The 18,566-nt window shown below is 42.9% G+C and overlaps 1 protein-coding gene and 1 non-coding gene across 2 annotated transcripts; both read left to right on the top strand.

Annotated features, from left to right (window-relative positions):
- The first annotated feature begins 1,767 nt into the window (after positions 1–1,767).
- On the top strand, positions 1,768–14,390 carry srsf3b (serine and arginine rich splicing factor 3b). Its single transcript, XM_055654765.1, has 6 exons — positions 1,768–1,921; positions 4,582–4,789; positions 6,410–6,544; positions 11,006–11,047; positions 12,313–12,399; positions 13,195–14,390. Exons 2-6 carry the CDS (start codon positions 4,584–4,586, stop codon positions 13,220–13,222), a joined length of 498 nt encoding a protein of 165 aa, XP_055510740.1. The 5' UTR covers positions 1,768–1,921; positions 4,582–4,583; the 3' UTR covers positions 13,223–14,390.
- Positions 3,534–3,670, top strand: LOC129709039 (small nucleolar RNA SNORA41). The gene has a single exon (XR_008725453.1). It is a non-coding gene; the product is annotated as a small nucleolar RNA SNORA41 (small nucleolar RNA).
- Positions 14,391–18,566: the final 4,176 nt, after the last annotated feature.

Genomic DNA, 18,566 nt, shown 5'->3' with positions numbered 1-18,566 from the left:
AAACCAATATCTGCAGTTCCTTCCCATATATTTATACATATACTGATCTTTTTCCCTCTGTTTACAGAGTATTATGTTTATATATTTTGTTGTGCTGCTGCAAGTAAAATATTAATTTAAATGAGAGATATAGACGGTGATGTCGAGAGATATAAAATTAATGAATGAAAGATACGTAAGGGACTGGGGACTGTCCTGATGGCTGCAGCCATGCGTGTATCTTTTGTGTAAGATGGACACAAAATGCTTGAGTAACAGCGGGTCAGGCAGCATCTCTGGAGAGAAGGAATGTGAGACGTTTCGGGTCGAGACCCTTCTTCAGACTGATGTCAGGGGAGAGGGAGGTACATAGGTAAGGGAGTGTAAGGTGTGAAAATAGGACATATGGAAAGGAGATCAAAGAACATATAGAATAGATCATTGGTAGACTCAAAATGCTGGGGAAAACTCAGTGGGTGAAGCAGCATCTATGGAGAGAGGAATGTGTGACGTTTCGGGTCAAGACCCTTTTTCAGACAGATGTGGGGAGGAGTGGGCGGGAAAAATATAGAAAGTGGGTGGAGACAGTCTAACTTGAAGGAGAACCGGGAAGGGAAGGAGAATTGGCAATGGGGAGGGGAAGGAGAAGGAGGGCAGCACCTCTGCCTCACCTGGAAAGACTGATTGGGTCTTGGACGGACTCGTGTGGGGAGGTAATGGGTGCTGGGGCAGAAGTACTCTTGCACCTCCTCCAATCTCATCTACTGTATCCACTGTTCCAGATGTCAATTTCTCTACATCGGTGAGACCGAGCGCAGGCTTGGCAATCGTTTCGCTGAACACCTCCGCTCAGTCTGTCATAACTAACCTGACCTCCCGGTTGCTCAGCACTTCAACTCCCCCATCCCATTCCCAATCTGAGTTTTCGAGCTCCTCTAGTATCTTTGATTAACACCCCAGCAGTATGAACATTGACTTCTCTAACTTCAGTTAGCCCTTGCCTGCTTTCTCCCTCCTTCCCCTCCCCAGTTCTCCCACCAGTCCAACTGAGTCCGCCCACTTTCTATCTTCTATCTCCCCCCCCCCCCCCCCCCGCACCAGTCTGAAGAAGGGTCTCGACTCGAAACGTCACCCATTCCTTCTCTACATAGATGCTGCCTCACCCGCTGAGTTTCTCCAGGAATTTGTGACTGCCTTCGATGTTATTCAGCATCTGCAGTTGTTTCTCACACAGAATAGATCATTGTGTTTAAGAAGGAACTGCAGATGGTGGAAAATCGAAGGTACACAAAAATGCTGGAGAAACTCAGAGGGTGCAGCAGCATCTATGGAGCGAAGGAAATAGGCAACGTTTCGGGTCTGAAGAAGGGTTTCAGCCCGAAACGTTGCCTATTTCCTTCGCTCCATAGATGCTGCCTCACCAGCTGAGTTTCTCCAGGAATTTGTGACTGCCTTCGATGTTATCCAACATCTGCAGTTGTGTCTGACATAGAATAGATCATTGGTACACAAAAATGTTGGAGAAACTCAGCGGGTGCAGCAGCATCTATGGAGCGAAGGAAATAGGTTCCTTCGCTCCATAGATGCTGCTGCACCCGCTGGAGTTTCTCCAGCATTTTTGTGTACCTTCGATTTTCCAGCATCTGCAGTTCCTTCTTGAACATAAAATAGATCATTGTTAGCCAGGGGAAGGTATCCTTGCGCAAAGATCTTATAGCGGAGCTCCGCTATAAGATCTTTGTCCTTGCGTAGTTTGAAATGAATGAATGGGCGCTCTGCACCAATCGGCTTGTGGAGGGCGGGCCACCCGGCTGCATCACGTGACCGCGGCTATTTCCATCGGTTGCGGTGCAAGGCCGCGGCCATTTTGCTTCGTGAGGGGAGAGCGGTCGGTCGGTCGGTTGGTTTAGAAGGACAGGCGGTCGCAAGCAGAGAATAGCAGGTAACCGAGGACCCCCCTCCCCCCGATCGACGCAGCCATTGGCCGATGACCACCGTGTGATGATGAGGCTCGCCCGGTGCCGGCATCGCGACGGCAAGACGCCGGGAAAGCCGCGTTGTCAGGCCTCGGGGCCCTGGCGCGAAATGAAATGGCGGCGAAGCGGGTGGCCGAAGCCGCTGCTCTAAACCGAGCGGTCGTCGACCCTAACTCGAGGATTGAGCCCCCCGGGAGAGAGGGGGAAGGGGAGAAAGAGAGAGACGAAGAGAGAGAGAGCGGCTTGGGGGGCGGGCGGGGCCATGAGGACGGCGGCGCCATTTTCTGCCGCCGTCAGGCCCATGTGGGCGAGAACAAAGGGGCGGTGGGGCCTTGCGGCCGGGACCCCACTCCACGGTTGTATGCTTCCTTGTCACCTTCCCCATAGCCAACAATGAAGCATTCTGGACGCAAAAAGCTGGAGCAGACAGTATCACTGGAGAAAAACAATCGAGACCCAAAACGCTCCCTATTCTCCAGAAATGCTGTCTGGGCCTCTTCTTGGTTTCTTGGTCCTCCAAAAATATTCCAAATGGAATTTAAACTGGAGGTGGTGAAGGGAGGGCTTAAGCCAGAAAGGGTTATTGGGAAGAAAGAGCTACTTTAAATTTAGTTGTAACTAGTTGGGTGGATTATTCTGAATTATTCCAACATTTTGTGTCTTCGATTTAAACCAGGATCTGCAATTCCTTCCTACAGAATGAACCATACTACGTTTACTTGATAATCGACTGCTTTGATCTGTCGTTTTCACATCTTGCCCTTCCATATCTGGTTTCCCTCTCCCATGACTCGCAGTCTGAAGAAAGATCTCGACTCGAAACGTCACCCACTCCTTTTCTGCAGAAGGAGCTGCCCGTCCCGCTGCGTTACATTTTGTGTCTTTAACCACCGTCCCCCTTACTAACTGCACATTTCCATGTTGTGGCCGAGGTCTGTCCGGCACCCGAGACGTGAGCTCTCCCAACGCCTGATGCTTCAACTCTACTGATCAGTTCTAGGGCCAATGCTCCCCTTCCATAACTTCTCTCTCACCGAGCTCGAACTATTTTTCTGCAGACACTTATACATCTTCGGTGTACACCAGCATCTGCAGTTCCTTCTTGCATATTTTTCTGCATCTTATGGTTGTTTCTCACCCGTTCTTATATTAAAATCACGTTTAATTTAAGCTGCAAACCCATTTACATTTTATTTTCTAGAGGATGGTTCTGCCAATCATTTTGGCATTGGTGGTGTCCAGATTTTACACCCAATTAGAATGTGGAGCTATTCTGAAAATCAAACTGCCCCCCTTCAGCAACTGTCCTGTTATGTGATTTTGTTGTTGATATCTCTTTGACAGAGAATCGGGTTACTCTAGTTTTCTCGGGACGTACCCTTCTAAGATTTCTAAGTAACCCATTAACTCACTCGCCTGTGGCATCTAGATGCCTTTCATCATGTTGCAATGCAACATTTAAATGACCTCCAGTCTTTCAAATCAGTTTGCAGTTAACAAGTCTAGTTTTGCCATCTTATCTCACAACTATCTGCCTGTTGTAATATTTTGTATACATTGAATATGTTGTAGGGCCACTTCCACAGATACTGGTCTGGAATTGCTTGATCGGTAGTAGTTTCAGCATTCCTCCTGTGGGAAAGTAAACTTTGGCACTGCCTTCAATGAGCCTTTTTCCGATATTTTTAAAAGGTTAAGCAGTGTTATTAACATAACATATTCACACATACCAGCCAGGTGTAGAAGCTAAATTTCAGATTCTCATTCTTTGGTAACTTTAGAGTAGGCGTTAGACCAGTCTCTCCTGTTAATTTAAGTCCCATGTAAGTTTTGTTTGAACTGCTTTTAAGGCGGTGGTTGTGTGTAAATTTGTCATCACCTAAAGAAGCTCAAATAATTATAGTAATCCTATCTCCCTGAGTTATTAGTTTATTATTGTGTACACCAAGGTAACGAAAACTGTATGTGTTGCATGCATTAGAAACATAGAAATTAGGTGCAGGAATAGGCCATTCAGCCCTTCGAGCCTGCACCACCATTCAATATGATCATGGCTGATCATCCAACTCAGTATCCCGTACCTGCCTTCTCTCCATACCCTCTGATCCCCTTAGCCACAAGGGCCACATCTAACTCCCTCTTAAATATAGCCAACGAACTGGCCACAACTACCCTCTGTGACAGAGTTCCAGAGAACTCCATTAGGTAGTATGCATGGAAAAATGTACATGGGCTGTGAAGCAGTAGATTGGGAATTCATCTTCGGCATATGAAAAGTCTGTTAAAGGAAATGATAACAATGGGGGAGAAATTCTCTAATCCAGTGTAGAAACAAGAAACTGCAGCAGTGGTTTAAAAAAAAAACCCAAAACAAAGTGCTGGAGTAACTCAACAGGTTTGACAGACACAGACAGCATCCCCGGAGAACATGGATATATTGTTAAATACGATTATGTCATTTTGGGAGGGAGAGGAGCACAGAGTGACTGGGGAGTTGAGTGGTCTTTATTGCTTTCCAGTAAAGAGTAGATTGAATCAATTTGATGGGCAGAAGGCAGAGAATAGGGGCTGGTTTTGCTTGATGTATTGGCTCCGTTGATAACTCTAAAATGAACTCTCTTTGCAGCCATGAATCATGGTTCGTGTCCTTTAGATTGCAAGGTGTATGTTGGGAATCTTGGAAATAATGGGAACAAGACTGAACTGGAGAGATCATTTGGATATTATGGCCCACTTCGCAGTGTGTGGGTTGCCCGAAACCCACCAGGCTTTGCTTTTGTTGAATTTGAAGATCCACGTGACGCTTCGGATGCTGTCAGAGAGCTCGACGGAAGGTAATGATAGTTTCCTCGCCATTCAATCTCTTCTCAACAAGCCATTCAATTCTGTACACCTCTTCTCCACTGCATTCTTTTCAGTTAAAAATTTGTGCAAATGTTACTACGATACAGTCTACTATGATGGAGACATTTTTTTACAGTGGTTGCAGCTCTTGAATATTGTTTTTTCCCCACACCTGCTCCACCTAATGACTGGAATGAGAGAATGCAGAAAGACACAGCTGTGAAATACTCTCACTTTCCAAGTGTTCATTTTGTGTGACTGCAGCTCCATGATGATTGCTGGAAATTCTTGTCACTGGACAAATTATTACTGATCCCAAATTTGTGATGCAGGAGGCTGTTGAATCCATGCTGGTACTGCCATTAACATTTTTAAATAAAGCTTTTAATAAGTGTAGGTTTAGCACCAAATAGAGCAGTAAAAACTGTCAATTATTGTGACAGTGAAAGTTACAGCAAATTGACTAATGACTATATAGTACATCAGAAACGTTTGATATATTCAGCATCTCTTCCAGCCACAGCCTTTGCACTGGTAATAACCACATTTTTATTCCATTCCAGACATTTGGTTATCCCTACTTTTTGACATAGAGTTGCAGTTTGAAGCTAATTTGCAATATCCTTGGGCTTAAACTATGTAAGCAGTCCCTCTTTCCACAAAACGGAATAGGGAACACAGCTGGATAATTTTCCTGAAGTTAGTACTGATACTGTTCCAGCTTGTGGTGTATACTGGGGCATATTTAAACTTTTTGAGGGGTGGTAGGAGTTCTTTTACCGGATGCAATGTCTTTATAATTGCTCAGAAGGAACCATTGGGTCTATGCTGGCTCATCGGTAACACTCCCACTCATCCCATCCCCGCTCCTGTTTTCTTTTGCCCCTGCAGCCTTTTTCTCTCAACTTCTCTGATTCTTTTGCCATTTACCTAGACTGGACAGTAATTTACAAATGCCACTTAACCACCAGCTTATCTTTGGTATGTGTGTGAAAACCCATGCAGCTCAGGAGAGAACATGCACAGTCAGCACAGACTTCACTGGTGCTTAGTGTTCTTTAGCTACATGGCAATAATGATAACTGCTACCCACTGGGTATCTTGATTGATAAGATAATTAGTCCCTTGGTATTGCTGATCTTTGATTGTTCTTTGTCTTTTTTGGCTTTGATGATTTCTTGGAAGAATTGCATGGATTTTTTAAGGAGGATATCGACATGTTTGTATATCAAGAGCCTTTTTTCATGGGACTCGATGTTTAAACTTTGGGATCCAAACATTGTTTCTGAGGATAGTGTTCCCGTTAAGCATGATCAAGATAATCCAAAGACTAAATGAACATGATACACTTTGTCCTGCTAGGTACATACGCACTTGCTTTGCAGAAATTGCTGAGTAGGCACGGCAAAAAATTGTAATGTGCGCATATTTTAGCGTAGAATATCTTGATGATTTCTTCAATACAGATGCCATTGTATTCATATTCTGTTAGAATTTCTACTTTAGATTTTCTGCAGACTTCTCAATGCACTGTGTAGACTACCTGGGCTGCCTGTGTTTGTGTAGGATATGTTTTGTGAGTAGGCAGCTTCTGATTTGATGATTTTCAGGAATCTCTGTGGCTGCCGTGTTCGCGTAGAGCTTTCTAATGGTGAGAGACGCATTCGTAATCGTGGCCCCCCTCCAGCTTGGGCCAGGCGTTCTCGTGAGGATTATCGCCGCAGGAGCCCCCCAGTCCGGCGCAGGTAACACCCATGGGCTTTGTCTTCTGATGATAGCTGTGCATGCAAAATATCAAGTAATTTTTTTGTGTGTGTAATTTATCTATTTAAAATGTTTGCTTGATGATGTATTGGCTACTAGTGATGGGCGACATGGTTTTCAACAACAGCCTGAACTTTCCTGCCGTGTTCAGTTGCATTTTGATAAGTTTGTCTTTTAAGTTGTCGGATGTTAAGTTAAGATGTCACCAAGGATGTCATGAAATAACTCAAAACCTGCTGCCACGATCTGATAACCTATTTGCTCCTTTGGAATGTCGATTGAATTCCTTGTAGTGAAATCAGTTAGAGTGAAATTAGAGTTGATCAAGAGGGGAATAATCTTGGCATGGAAATGCCTCTGGCCTCAAGTGCCATGCTATTTCTGCTAAGAGCTAGTTATCACTTAGCTTTGAGTTTCAAGGACTTCCAGTGGAGATGATCATCCATTGCTCATATGTTCCCTGTGAATATCATATCTGTTTCCAGTTGATTTGCCTTGTGACAATCGTGACATCCTTAGTTGTTGGCCCAATAGCCTCTGTGGGCTTGGAGGAACCCCACGTGTAAGCAGAGTGGTCTACCGCTCGGGTTGTAGCTCTATCTGATCTCTGCCATTGTTGGCTCAGAGCTTTTAACATTTATTTTACAGCATCACAAATTAAATTTCTAAAATACTGGTGCAAAGAGATCAGAATTGGCTAGTGGGCTAAAGGGACTGCTCTAAAAGTAGCCCTGAAATGGGATTGTTTTCACTTTTTTTCAAAAATTTAATCTGAAGTCTATATTTTTGCAGTCGAGTAACTAGTTAATTGAGTGTCCAGTAAACTGTAGCTTTACCTAATCTGGCTAGCTGCTCTGTACATTTTCTCCAGTGGGTTGCATTTATGCAACAAACAGAATCTATGCATTTGCATGCCAATTCTGTATCTCCAGAATCAATCTTTTAGTAAGTGTTGTTGCAAAATACGGGGCTTTCATCACTCGACTTCCCTTGGGATAAACTATATAAAGGTGGAAATTTGAATGTGACAATTGCATTCAAATAATCTGCGATGCTGTTTTTTTAAAGAATGTTTTCCTTTAGAGGGAATATTGGAAGATGGCCCTTTGGTGACCAGAGGTTAAGATAAAGATATTCAAAATGCTTCCAAACATACTGTGCATTTGAACTGCTGCCAAAATGTTAATGACTTAAATTGTCCGTTTTGGTGATTTAACTCTAGGCTTTATCTGAGCCGCTGGTTTACTAAGCTTACCAGTGCAAACTATCAGCTGAGAGTTTTTGCAGAATGCAATAATCTGAGCTGAAATTGTTACTGAGGTGCACTGCCTTTTTGAAGCTTGTTGCATTCTAGCCAGGGTTCCTTCTGCTGTAGCTTTATTGACCATTGGGTGAGAATTAAAAACAAGGCGGCACTTTCTCCTGGGTGTGGGAGAGTTTTGGCAAGTTGGCGATAAGTAAGTTCATATGCTGTCTGGGGCTCAAGGCTATCCATTGAAGATTCAATGCTGTAACTGTTCAACTCATCTTCATGTTTGAGATGCAACTTAGATTGCTGACATTCAAGTACAGCAGAGTTGGCACATCCCTTCCCCTTTAGGGATCCAAATTGTTCTTGCCACAGAAAGGAGCAGTATGCAGGTTAGTGGCATGTATTTATTTTTATTGTTTGCATCCAGAAGGAACCCTGAGTATAAATTGCTCCGCATGTTGCTGCATTCTGGCCATTTGCAATCAGAATGATATAAAGTTAATAGGTTAGATATTGTTGTTTTGCATTGTCACTCATCACTAATGGCTAAATGACTTGATAATCAAGATTGGTTTTACTGATGGCTTGTATATTGCACTATTTTTAAAGTTGCCTTTTTTCCATTTATTTATTAATAAAAATGAACCCCCCTTGCAGAGTCACCATCATGCCTCTTCTCACCACCCTTCGAATCTGCATTAGCCAGTCAACTAGCCCTTTCAGCGTCATGTGACCAGCGCGCCCCAATCAGCTTGGCTGGTGTCGGTATCACATGACCAAGGCATGTCCAGTCGTCAGGTTGCACCACCGCCCTTTGGTTCCCCAGCATGCTGTTTCTCAGCCTCTTCTCCAACCATGACCAATCGGCAGCGGCTGCCTCAACTGCCCGCACAATACTGGTCAATCAGCTGTTTACTTTACTCGTTGTCTTCACAACAGCAGCCGAACACTCAGCATTTGTGTCAGCAGCCTTCGGCTAAATAAAAAGCAGGAAAAAAACCACTACACCCCCCTCTGCCAACCAAATACCACGCATCTGGCAAACCTTTTCAGCAAATTCTACCTGGCCGTCAGTCCGGCAGCCTCACCTCTCCATTTCTAGCTTGTTGAAAGCCAAAAGACTAGTAAGTTTTTCCTGCTTTATACAATAGTCTACTGCTGGTATAATGGAGTAAGCTTTTTGACAAGGTAAAGAGACTAGTGTTCTGTTAGGGGCTGGCTGTGTAAAGACTAAATTAAACTTGAAAGCTCTTTAGAATGGGCAGGACAATTTTGCACTAGGGCACAGGAATAACATCAAACTAAGCATTTTATTTTGTGCATTCATTAATTGTGGCACATGATTCCTGAGATATTCTTGGCCTTCAGTGCAAAAATTTTGATAATTGGGCCAGTGTAACTCTGAAGGGACGTGTCCTGTTTGAACAAAATTGGGCCCTCTGATTTTTTTAAATTAAAATTTTGTTTATTCTTTGTGTTTCTCTGTAAACTCTCCTGAGTTTTGAAGATTTGTATCTACAGCCATTGGGGTTTTCCTCAAGTCTCTGGGCTATGTTAAAATAACCAGTGATATCCAAATCCTGCCTGTCCTTTTTATGAAAGAACTATGCTCCCTTGAGAGCTGCTCTGGCCCCAGTGATGCTAAAATGGGAATTACAGCTGAGATTTGTTTGTTAAAAATTTAAGGTTAATCAGAGTAGATTTGTCCTAGGTAAAAAGGATAAGTAAACAGCATGATGGAAAATACCATAAATGGAAACTGGCTGTCCAATAACTAAATGTGGTGCTTGTGCCACATTGAATTGGCAGTGGCCACTTTGTGCCAACTGTCCCACAGCAGTCATGGTGATATGGAGGTCCTAATTGTTTTTATTTCTTTGAGAACTAGGCCCTAGTTTTTTTTTTTATTGAGGATAGAATACAGTGGTGGCTTCATCAGACTTTTTTCTGCATCTCACTATAAATTGTATGGGGAGCAAATGCAATAATGTAAAATTTATGCATATTTGTTTGTTTTGGAGATAATGGCGGGGGGTGGGGTGGTAGATGATTGTTGTGTTAACATAACTTTAATGAAAAGCTATAATTTTTTTCTGTTGGCTTCTGAGTAAATGGTTTGTAAGCCACTACTGGATACATTGTTTCCTCAAGTAAGAGAAGTAGGTTTTGCAAGTTTAGGATGCAGAAGTCAGGCCTGGCAGGTACTGCAGTGAGTTGATGAAATTGGACTCGAGCCAGTTAACCCAGACAATTGAGGTAACAGAACACTTTTCCATGTGGGTCTTTATGAATGTGTATTTATCGATTTATCATAACTATATATAATGTCAAACAAAGTATTGCTATTATGGAACCATTTGTGCACCTTGGTGTTCTCGGGGATGGAAATCAAGCAGGAAGATATCTACAGGGAGTTTCTCTCTCATTTGGGATTCATTTACAAACTAAAATGTTAAGCAGCCACAATGTAAGCTATTCACGTGGAGTGCCAGCAGCATTGTGGGTGCTGCTAATGTGCACAAGGCCTCATATTTTTAGTTTTGTTACTAACCAGTGGGCCTGTTCCTAATGTTTTCCATCCCTGCTGTTAAACAGTAGATTCCACTAATTTCTGGAACATGCAGTGTGCAATTGATTTGTTCCACCATAGCAAGGACCTTAGTACTTGTAGCGGTTACATTACACCAATGCAGGGTTTTCCAGGATTGTGTTTCACCCCGGCAGGCCCATCAAGAGCTGAGCAGTCAGCAGATGTCTTCATGTTGGTTCAGCAAGTTAGTTTTACTTGTCCTTGCTGCTTTACTGTCCGTTTGTGACAACGGTTATGAGTTATCCTTACAATTCACTAGCTTCCATTTTTGTTCAAGTTAAATTATACCAATTTTCCCGTCAATTTGTTTATTTGCAGCACAAGTCATCACTGGATAGGTTGGAAGGCCTTTCAAGGCCCTACAATAAGGAAAACCCTGCAATGGTTTGACTTCTCGAAACATTTTCCTTGTATTGTGCAGATTATTTTTTTAATCTTTAAAAAGATTTATGTGCAGGCGGTTTGTCAGCCCTCAGGTGCATAGGGTACTGCGATTAATTGCCTTTATTAGTGAGTTGGGTTATTGGGACCAGCTGCGGTACTTCACACCAGTCATTGTGCAGTCAGCATATTCCTAACTAATTTTCCTCTCGCTTCCAGATCACCACTTCGCCGGAGGAGCTTCAGCAGGAGTCGGAGCAGGTGCGTGTAATGTTGCATGCAGATGATTATTATAGTAGCAAGGTGTCTCACTCATTCCAGAATCTTCCGTCACAATTACTCAAGCTGCCAATGATACTACAAATATCAAATCATCGTGTCTTTGCTGTTTCTGCAATTCCTTTGAATTGGAACCCGATGTGCTAAGCTCATCTGTGTATGAAAGCTCATAGTTTCTCAGCAGTTAAATTATGTTTGTGGGTCATTGCAAGTTCTGAATGGTTTTGTTTTTTAGTAATTGGCCATTTCTGTGGAGTCATTTCTTTGCTAGTGCTCAATTTTTCAGTTTTTCATGCATGCAATTCTTCACTATTTGCAACTCATCACTCCTTTTGTATCACCTGCTCTTTATTTCTGGCCTTTATCCACCATCTGCCAAACAAGCGCCCCCCACCCTTCCTTTACTTGTATTAACCTATTACTTGGCCAGGCTTTGTCCTGTCCCACTTTCTTCCCCACCTGCAATTGGCCTGAAGAAGGGTCCCAACCCGAAACGTCGCCTATCCATCTTCTCCGGTGATGCGACCTGTCCCGCGAAGTTACTCTGGCACTTTTTGTTTTCATTTTAAAAACTATTCGGCAGAGAAGATTTGTGATAAGTGGACTGATGAAAAACGGCTATGTATGTTTGATTCAAGTGGCCCGAGGTAGTTAAATGAAGTATTATGATCTCAGTTTTGGTCTCCAAATCTGAGGAAGGACATTATTGCCATATAGGGAGTGCAGAGACGGTTCACCAGACTGATTCCTGGGATGTCAGGACTGTCTTATGAAGAAAGACTGGATAGACTTGGTTTATACTCTCTAGAATTTAGAAGATTGAGAGGGGATCTTATAGAAACTTACAAAATTCTTAAGGGGTTGGACAGGCTAGATGCAGGAAGATTGTTCCCAATGTTAGGGAAGTCCAGGACAAGGGGTCACAGCTTAAGGATAAAGGGGAAATCCTTTAAAACCGAGATGAGAAGAACTTTTTTTCACGCAGAGAGTGGTGAATCTCTGGAACTCTCTGCCACAGAGGGTAGTTGAGGCCAGTTCATTGGCTATATTTAAGAGGGAGTTAGATGTGGCCCTTGTGGCTAAGGGGATCAGGGGGTATGGAGAGAAGGCAGGTACGGGATACTGAGTTGGATGATCAGCCATGATCATATTGAATGGCGGTGCAGGCTCGAAGGGCCGAATGGCCTACTCCTGCACCTAATTTCTATGTTTTCTATGTTTCTATAACATGTTTTCCTTTTATATAGGTCCCTCTCAAGGGATCGAAGGAGAGAGAGGTCCCTGTCTAGGGAGAGGAACCATAAGCCATCTCGCTCATTCTCCAGGTCTCGCAGGTAGGTTAGAATGCTCACGTGCTCTGTGGAGGGAGGGGCGCCATGGGGGAGATGTGGAGGAAGCAAGAAGCATTCATCCTGGAGAAAAAGTAGCTAAGCTTTCACTTGACAGTTCTTTTTCTAGTTTGCAAATCGTTTGTTTTATACCGTAGTAGTCTAGATCGTATTGTCCGCAGTCTAACTGCTCTGTATGCAGAACATAATTTTACCATGCCTATACCTGAGTAACTTTATTCACAGATATGATATTCTTCTGATTTATATTTGAATTCAGATTTTTTTATTTTTCGATTTTTTTTGCCCGATTATTTGGCGGACAATCAACCGCTTTCTCTAAGTGAGTTGTGTCCAATCACCGACCAGCTTCCCTTACTGAGGCAGAAGATGGCTTCAGCCAAAATCACTTTTTCTGTGCTAGGCAAAGAGACATTTTAGGTAACATTGGGGGGGGGGGCGGGGGGCTAACTTGTCTCCTGGACCCCATGCCAATGCTTCCTACTTTTTTTTCTGGGATGAATATCATGCCTGTATTCAGTAATATCTAGTTAAGGATGACATTTTGGATTTTGTAGATCCAGAGAATTATGTTTGATTTTTATAGAAACCTTTTTTTAAAAGCACTAAGCTTGGTGAATAAGGTGGACCTGAAGGGGGCATGTGTGAGGATGTAGGGACAAGACATTCTGGTGGTGTGCAGCTTGGTCTGTCGAAGGAAAACGTGGAATATTCATCTCGGATGCAGCAAGTGTGCAGTTGGCTCTATTCTAAGCTTTGCTTTGTTTCTTTCTATTTTAGCCGCTCCAGGTCAACTGATAGGAAGTGAATGAAGCACAGTTGCCTTTGAAGATCTCTGTACAGAATGTCGGAGTTGTTAAGAATGTGATTTGCATTTGTTTAATAGACTCTTAAGACATGTAGTTAAACATTTTTTTACCCTGTTTTAGCTGTTCATTGTTTTTTCTTTTCATGTATTCAGTAACCATAATGTAACCAGTGATCAGATTTTCATATGCAGAATTTCAGACGTGAATTCAAGGCAGAATTGAAGTTTTTATAAAGGTGGGATTGTATTGTGGGCAGATCACTGACTTCTACAGGGGTTACACTTCGTCTCTTGCTGGAATTGCTAAGCTTGTACATCTTCAATTGAGAATTACATCCCGTCTCCTCTTCGCCCCATCCTCCCACAAGCAGGTCTGACCAGCAGTGGTTTTTGTTCAATTCTTGGTTATTGTGAGATAACCATTCCAAGCCCCGAGGGCATTTTTAACATTATAGCGTACCTGTGCCATGCTATCTGTGGATTGAGTGCTGTGATTAGTTTTTGTATGTATTAGTTTTTCATGTTTCCTGAAGTGCAGTGTAGTGTAACTGTTTGTAAATCCTGCACTTGTTACTTTGTGGTAGAGTTAATTTGTGTAGTGATTTTTGCGGCATTATTTGGAGGAGCATAGTTATAGATTGGGTACAATGGAAACAAGATTGTGCTATTCCAGTGTGTATTTGGAAGTGTTCCTTAAATTTCAACAGAAAATAAGTACATTAAAAGATCGTCCTGCAGGCTTTTAAAATGACTTGTGATGTGATAGCTCTTTGAAAGGATAAATTTAATTAAGAAAGTGACATTTCTTGCTGTTGTATTAACTTTTCCTGCATGAATTTCACAGATACTGGCTACAGTGTGAGGAGAGAAGAGTTTAGTATTTCTGGTATGGGTAATTTCTGACTTGATTAATTGTGATATGACCTTGTGTCCAGAGATTGAAGACTGTTGTTTCCCGTGTCAGAAATGCTGGTGCTTATTCCTTCACTCGTCATTGACTGCATTGTAAATATATGCGCTGCCCTGATGTGCATTTTGGCCACTGGACGTATTGAAAACTTGGAGCAATACATTTTCTCCTTTCTGCACTTGATCCTGCCATTAAACTGCACCATTTGTATGCTGTTTTGTGACTTTCTTGGAAATAAACTTTGGTTACAGAAATAAATGTTGTAATTTCTTGACTTTGATTCTGGGCGGCAGCTATTCTTCCGATTGAAGAAGGGTCTTGACCCACAATGCCACCTATCCATATCCATGTTCTCCAGAGATGTTGCCTGACCTGTGTTACTCCAGCATTGTCTCTTTTGAATAAAAATAATGTCCGAATTTAAAGCAGGCATGACCTCAAATTGGGTGAATGATCTTGATATGACCCTCTCCACATTAGTCGATGAAGATGACAAATCAATCATATCAGCCCTCAAAGGTGATGGACCACCTTCAATCTCCACTGTGCTGAGGGTACATGGAGTGGTGAAAGATTGTGTTGCTGTCTTGTGGCTTCAGCAACTATGATTTGATCCTGACCCATGTTTGTGTAGCTTGCACGTTCTCCCTGTGATTGTGGGGTTGACAAAAATGCTGGAGAACTTAATTAAATGCTAGGGGGCGGGAAGAAGAAAGGAAGAGGTGGAGCCAGTGGGCTGAGGGAGAGCTGAGAAGGGGAGGAGAAAGTAGGGACTACCTGAAATTAGAGAAGTCAATGTTCATACCGCTGGGGTGCAAACTACCCAAGCAAAATATAATTGTGGGGTTCTTGCTTTTCACTGGTTTCCTGCCATGTCCCAAGAATGCCAGTTATTAAGCAAATTTAGGAAGGTGGTGAAAGAGGGATAGACAGGAGTGGAAAATTAGTTACAGGAGAATAACGGGATGAAAATCAAAATCTGTAGATGCAGCACTGGAACAGGCTCTTGGGGTCAGAGTGTCTGCAGATCTGGCACGTGCCATCAAGGTAGGCAGTGCCTACCCTGACTAAAATTATAATTATAAATAGTAAAGGCATGGAAGAATTATGCCTACCTAAGAGATCGATTTCTTAGGTACGCATAATTCACCCGTGCCTTTCATCCGCAGTACAGGTAACACGCGAAAGTATGCAACTCTCGTGCCGTCAACACTGCTTCAAGCTTTCAATGACAACAGTCTATAGAGGCAGCTGCAATTCTGCCTTTGCACCGTGGGCTGCGTGTGCAGTGCAAGTTTCTTGGCGGGTTTTTCAAACATGGATTGTCATTATCTTAAAAGTAACAGAAGAAGGGTTCGTATACAAATGTAAGTAGTTCCTTCGCTCCATAGATGCTGCCTCACCCCACTGAGTTTCTCCAGTATTTTTGTCTACCTTCGATTTTCCAGCTTCTGCAGTTCCTTCTTAAACAATGTGGTAAGTACATTTCCTTGAGCTATATGTTTGTAGATAATTTATGAAGATAAGGCTTTTGAAGACAAATTACTTTATAAAAAATTGACTGAATACCTACTGGAGAGAACAGTGCGCATGCGTGTTTTTCAAGATTTTTAAAAAATCGACTGACTGCCTACCCTGAATAATTACTCATGACCGTTGCCGAACCAGCAGGTCGAGGAACAGCTTCTTTCCGGCGGCTGTCACTCTACTCAACAACGTACCTCGGTGACTGCCAATCACCACCCCCCCCCCGACACTTATTATTTTTTATTCAAATCGTTTGCTATGTCGCTCTTCAAGGGAGATGCTAAATGCATTTCGTTGTCTCTACTGTACACTGACAATGACAATTAAAATTGAATCTGAATCTGAATCTGAAATGACAAGTGCCTGCTGCAGACCATGATGCCAACCTAACCCCATCTGCCGACACATGGTCTGCATCCTATTCATGACTAAATACCTTTTAAATGTTGCTATTCTATCTGCTCTTATGGCCTCCCTGGCAATCTTAAAAAATAAATTCTGCAATTATTGCACTGTCAAACTGATGGAAGTTAAATAACTAGCATTTCAGGACCAAAGGGACTTTGACAGAATAAGGAAAGCCATAGAAGCTTCAAGGGTGGTGGGAGCTTCAAGGGCGGTCCCCTGTTTTTTCCGTGGGGAAAGATAACAAAAGTATCTGGTCAATGAATGAATGAATGCAGTAGTTAGTGGGCAAAGACAGACAAAATAATATAGGAGTTTCAAAAGGTAGAGCAAGTCTGGCTTGGTATGTCCTCTACTTCCAAAGGGGAATAAATTTAAGAACAAAATTCCAACATTTCAAATTTACTACATGGCAATTTCCTCACTTCTGTTATTCTAGCTACTTGTCAGGATGCCCATCATGACCTTGAGATTATGAAGTATGGGATGCAGAAATAAGTACAGTTAAACAAGTCATGCATCAAGACTTAGACTGAGTAGCAGCATATCTGATCCAAGATCTGCATTATGTACCTTATAGGTTTCCAAGAGTGTTTTATTGTCTTATGTTGTGGGTAGAACAATGAAACATTTGCGTGTAAGAAAGAACTGCAGATACTGGTTTAAATCGAAGGTCGACGCAAAATGCTGGAGTAACTCAGCGGGTGAGGCGGCATCTCTGGAGAGGAATGGGCGATGGTTTGGGTCGAGACACTTCTTCAGACTGATGTCGGGAGGGAGCAAGACAAAGATAGAATAGTCGGAATGTAGTAAGACTAGTGGGAGAATTGGGATGGAGAGAGAAAGTAAGGGCTATCTGAAGTTAGAGAAGTCAATGTTCATACCGCTAGGGTGTAAACTACCCAAGTGAAATATGAGGACCAACTGGCTGGAGTTTTTACGGACATTTTCAACCTCTCACTTCTGAGGTCTGAGGTTCCCACCTGCTTTAAAAGGGCATCAACTATACCGGTGCCCAAGAAGTGCAAGGTGACGTGCCTCAATGACTCGACCATTGAACCGGCCTCCCCCCCCCCCCCCCCCCCGGTGGAGGGGTAGACCTGACGCCCCTCGACAACAGCTCATTGAACTAGCGACAGTGCCTGGACGGCATTACATAAACTGCTGCCTCGAACACAAGAAGAAGATGGCGACATCCCGATTTTGTTAAACTTCTGAGGATCGCATCATTAATCCCACATAGAAAATAGGTGCAGGAGTAGACAGTTCGGCCTTTCAACTAATGAACACATCAACTAATTGGATTAATGGCCTCTTCCAGCCTCACATTTGACTGAAGATAAGTTTATAGTTCATAAGTTATAGAAACTGAATTAGATCATTCGGCCCATCAAGTCTACCATTTATTCCTGGCTGGTCTATCTTTCCCCCTCAACCCCATTCTCCTGCTCATAATACTCTAAATGGGGTCTGACCATTACCTTATATAGCCTTAGCATTACATCCGTGTTTTTATACTCTAGTCCTCAAAATAAAGGCTAGCCTACATTATATCTATAATCTCTCAATCTGAATAATAAGTGTGTTGGATTGACCCTAATTCAGGCACAATTTTAGTCTGAAGAAGGGTTTCGGCCCGAAACGTTGCCTATTTCCTTTGCTCCATAGATGCTGCTGCACCTGCTGAGTTTCTCCAGCTTTTTTATGTACCTACAATTTTAGCTGACGTTATCAGGGCTGCAGCCTCGTGTGTATCCACTAGAGGTCCATGTTGGATTATCCCTCCATAGGGTTACAGCAGGTCCAGAGGAAAGCATCAAGAATATTTCACTGTCCGGGAACAGGCTTTGAGGGATATGGGCCTAACGCAGCCAGGTTGGACTAGTGTCAACAGGGGATGTTAATCGGCATGGGCAAGGTGGGTCAAAGGACCTGTTTCCACGCAGTATGACTCTATGACTAACAGAATAATATAAATCTCACACGCTGCAGCTTAGGCACATTAACGCACCAATTAAACAATAAATATAAATTAATCAAAAATGCAAACCGATGTATGAAGCCTTTGCAAAATTCATAATAGGTCATTTCAAAGGTAGCATTGTAGTTGGAATTGAGTTGTGTGGTTCAAGAGTCCGATAGTGGATGGGAAGATGTTCCTGAAACTGGATATCTCGATTCTCCTACAGCAAGATGAGTGCGTGGCCAGGCTGGTGTGTGTTTTTGCGGCCTTTTTGAAGCATGCTTCCTGTACTGTAGATCCCTTCGAAAGTGGGGAGGTCAATACCTGTGGTGGACTGGGCAATGTGCGCCACATGCTGCAGCTTCTGTCACTCTTATTAACACAGGTTACCATGCAATGTCATGTTGCAACCGTGATAGCATGGTTTGATATAAGTAAAAGCCACCGTGCCATGATGCAACCAGTCAGTATGCTCTCTACTGCACACCTGCAGAAGTTCGAATGAGTATGCGGGTTGGTAGGTTAAGATCAATGCTGTC

The sequence above is a fragment of the Leucoraja erinacea genome, chromosome 24, assembly GCF_028641065.1.
Source record: "Leucoraja erinacea ecotype New England chromosome 24, Leri_hhj_1, whole genome shotgun sequence".
Lineage (NCBI taxonomy): Eukaryota > Metazoa > Chordata > Chondrichthyes > Rajiformes > Rajidae > Leucoraja > Leucoraja erinaceus.
Note: the sequence above shows the minus strand (reverse complement) of the source record. Positions and strands in the feature narration are given on the sequence as shown.

Bases quoted from the DNA above. Each gene is read 5' to 3' on its own strand.
- srsf3b (XM_055654765.1), top strand. From the start codon at position 4,584: ATGAATCATGGTTCGTGTCCTTTAGATTGCAAGGTGTATGTTGGGAAT. The intron at 4,790-6,409 runs GTAATGATAGTT...GATGATTTTCAG, and splicing joins GTCAGAGAGCTCGACGGAAG to GAATCTCTGTGGCTGCCGTG. The intron at 11,048-12,312 runs GTGCGTGTAATG...CCTTTTATATAG, and splicing joins TTCAGCAGGAGTCGGAGCAG to GTCCCTCTCAAGGGATCGAA.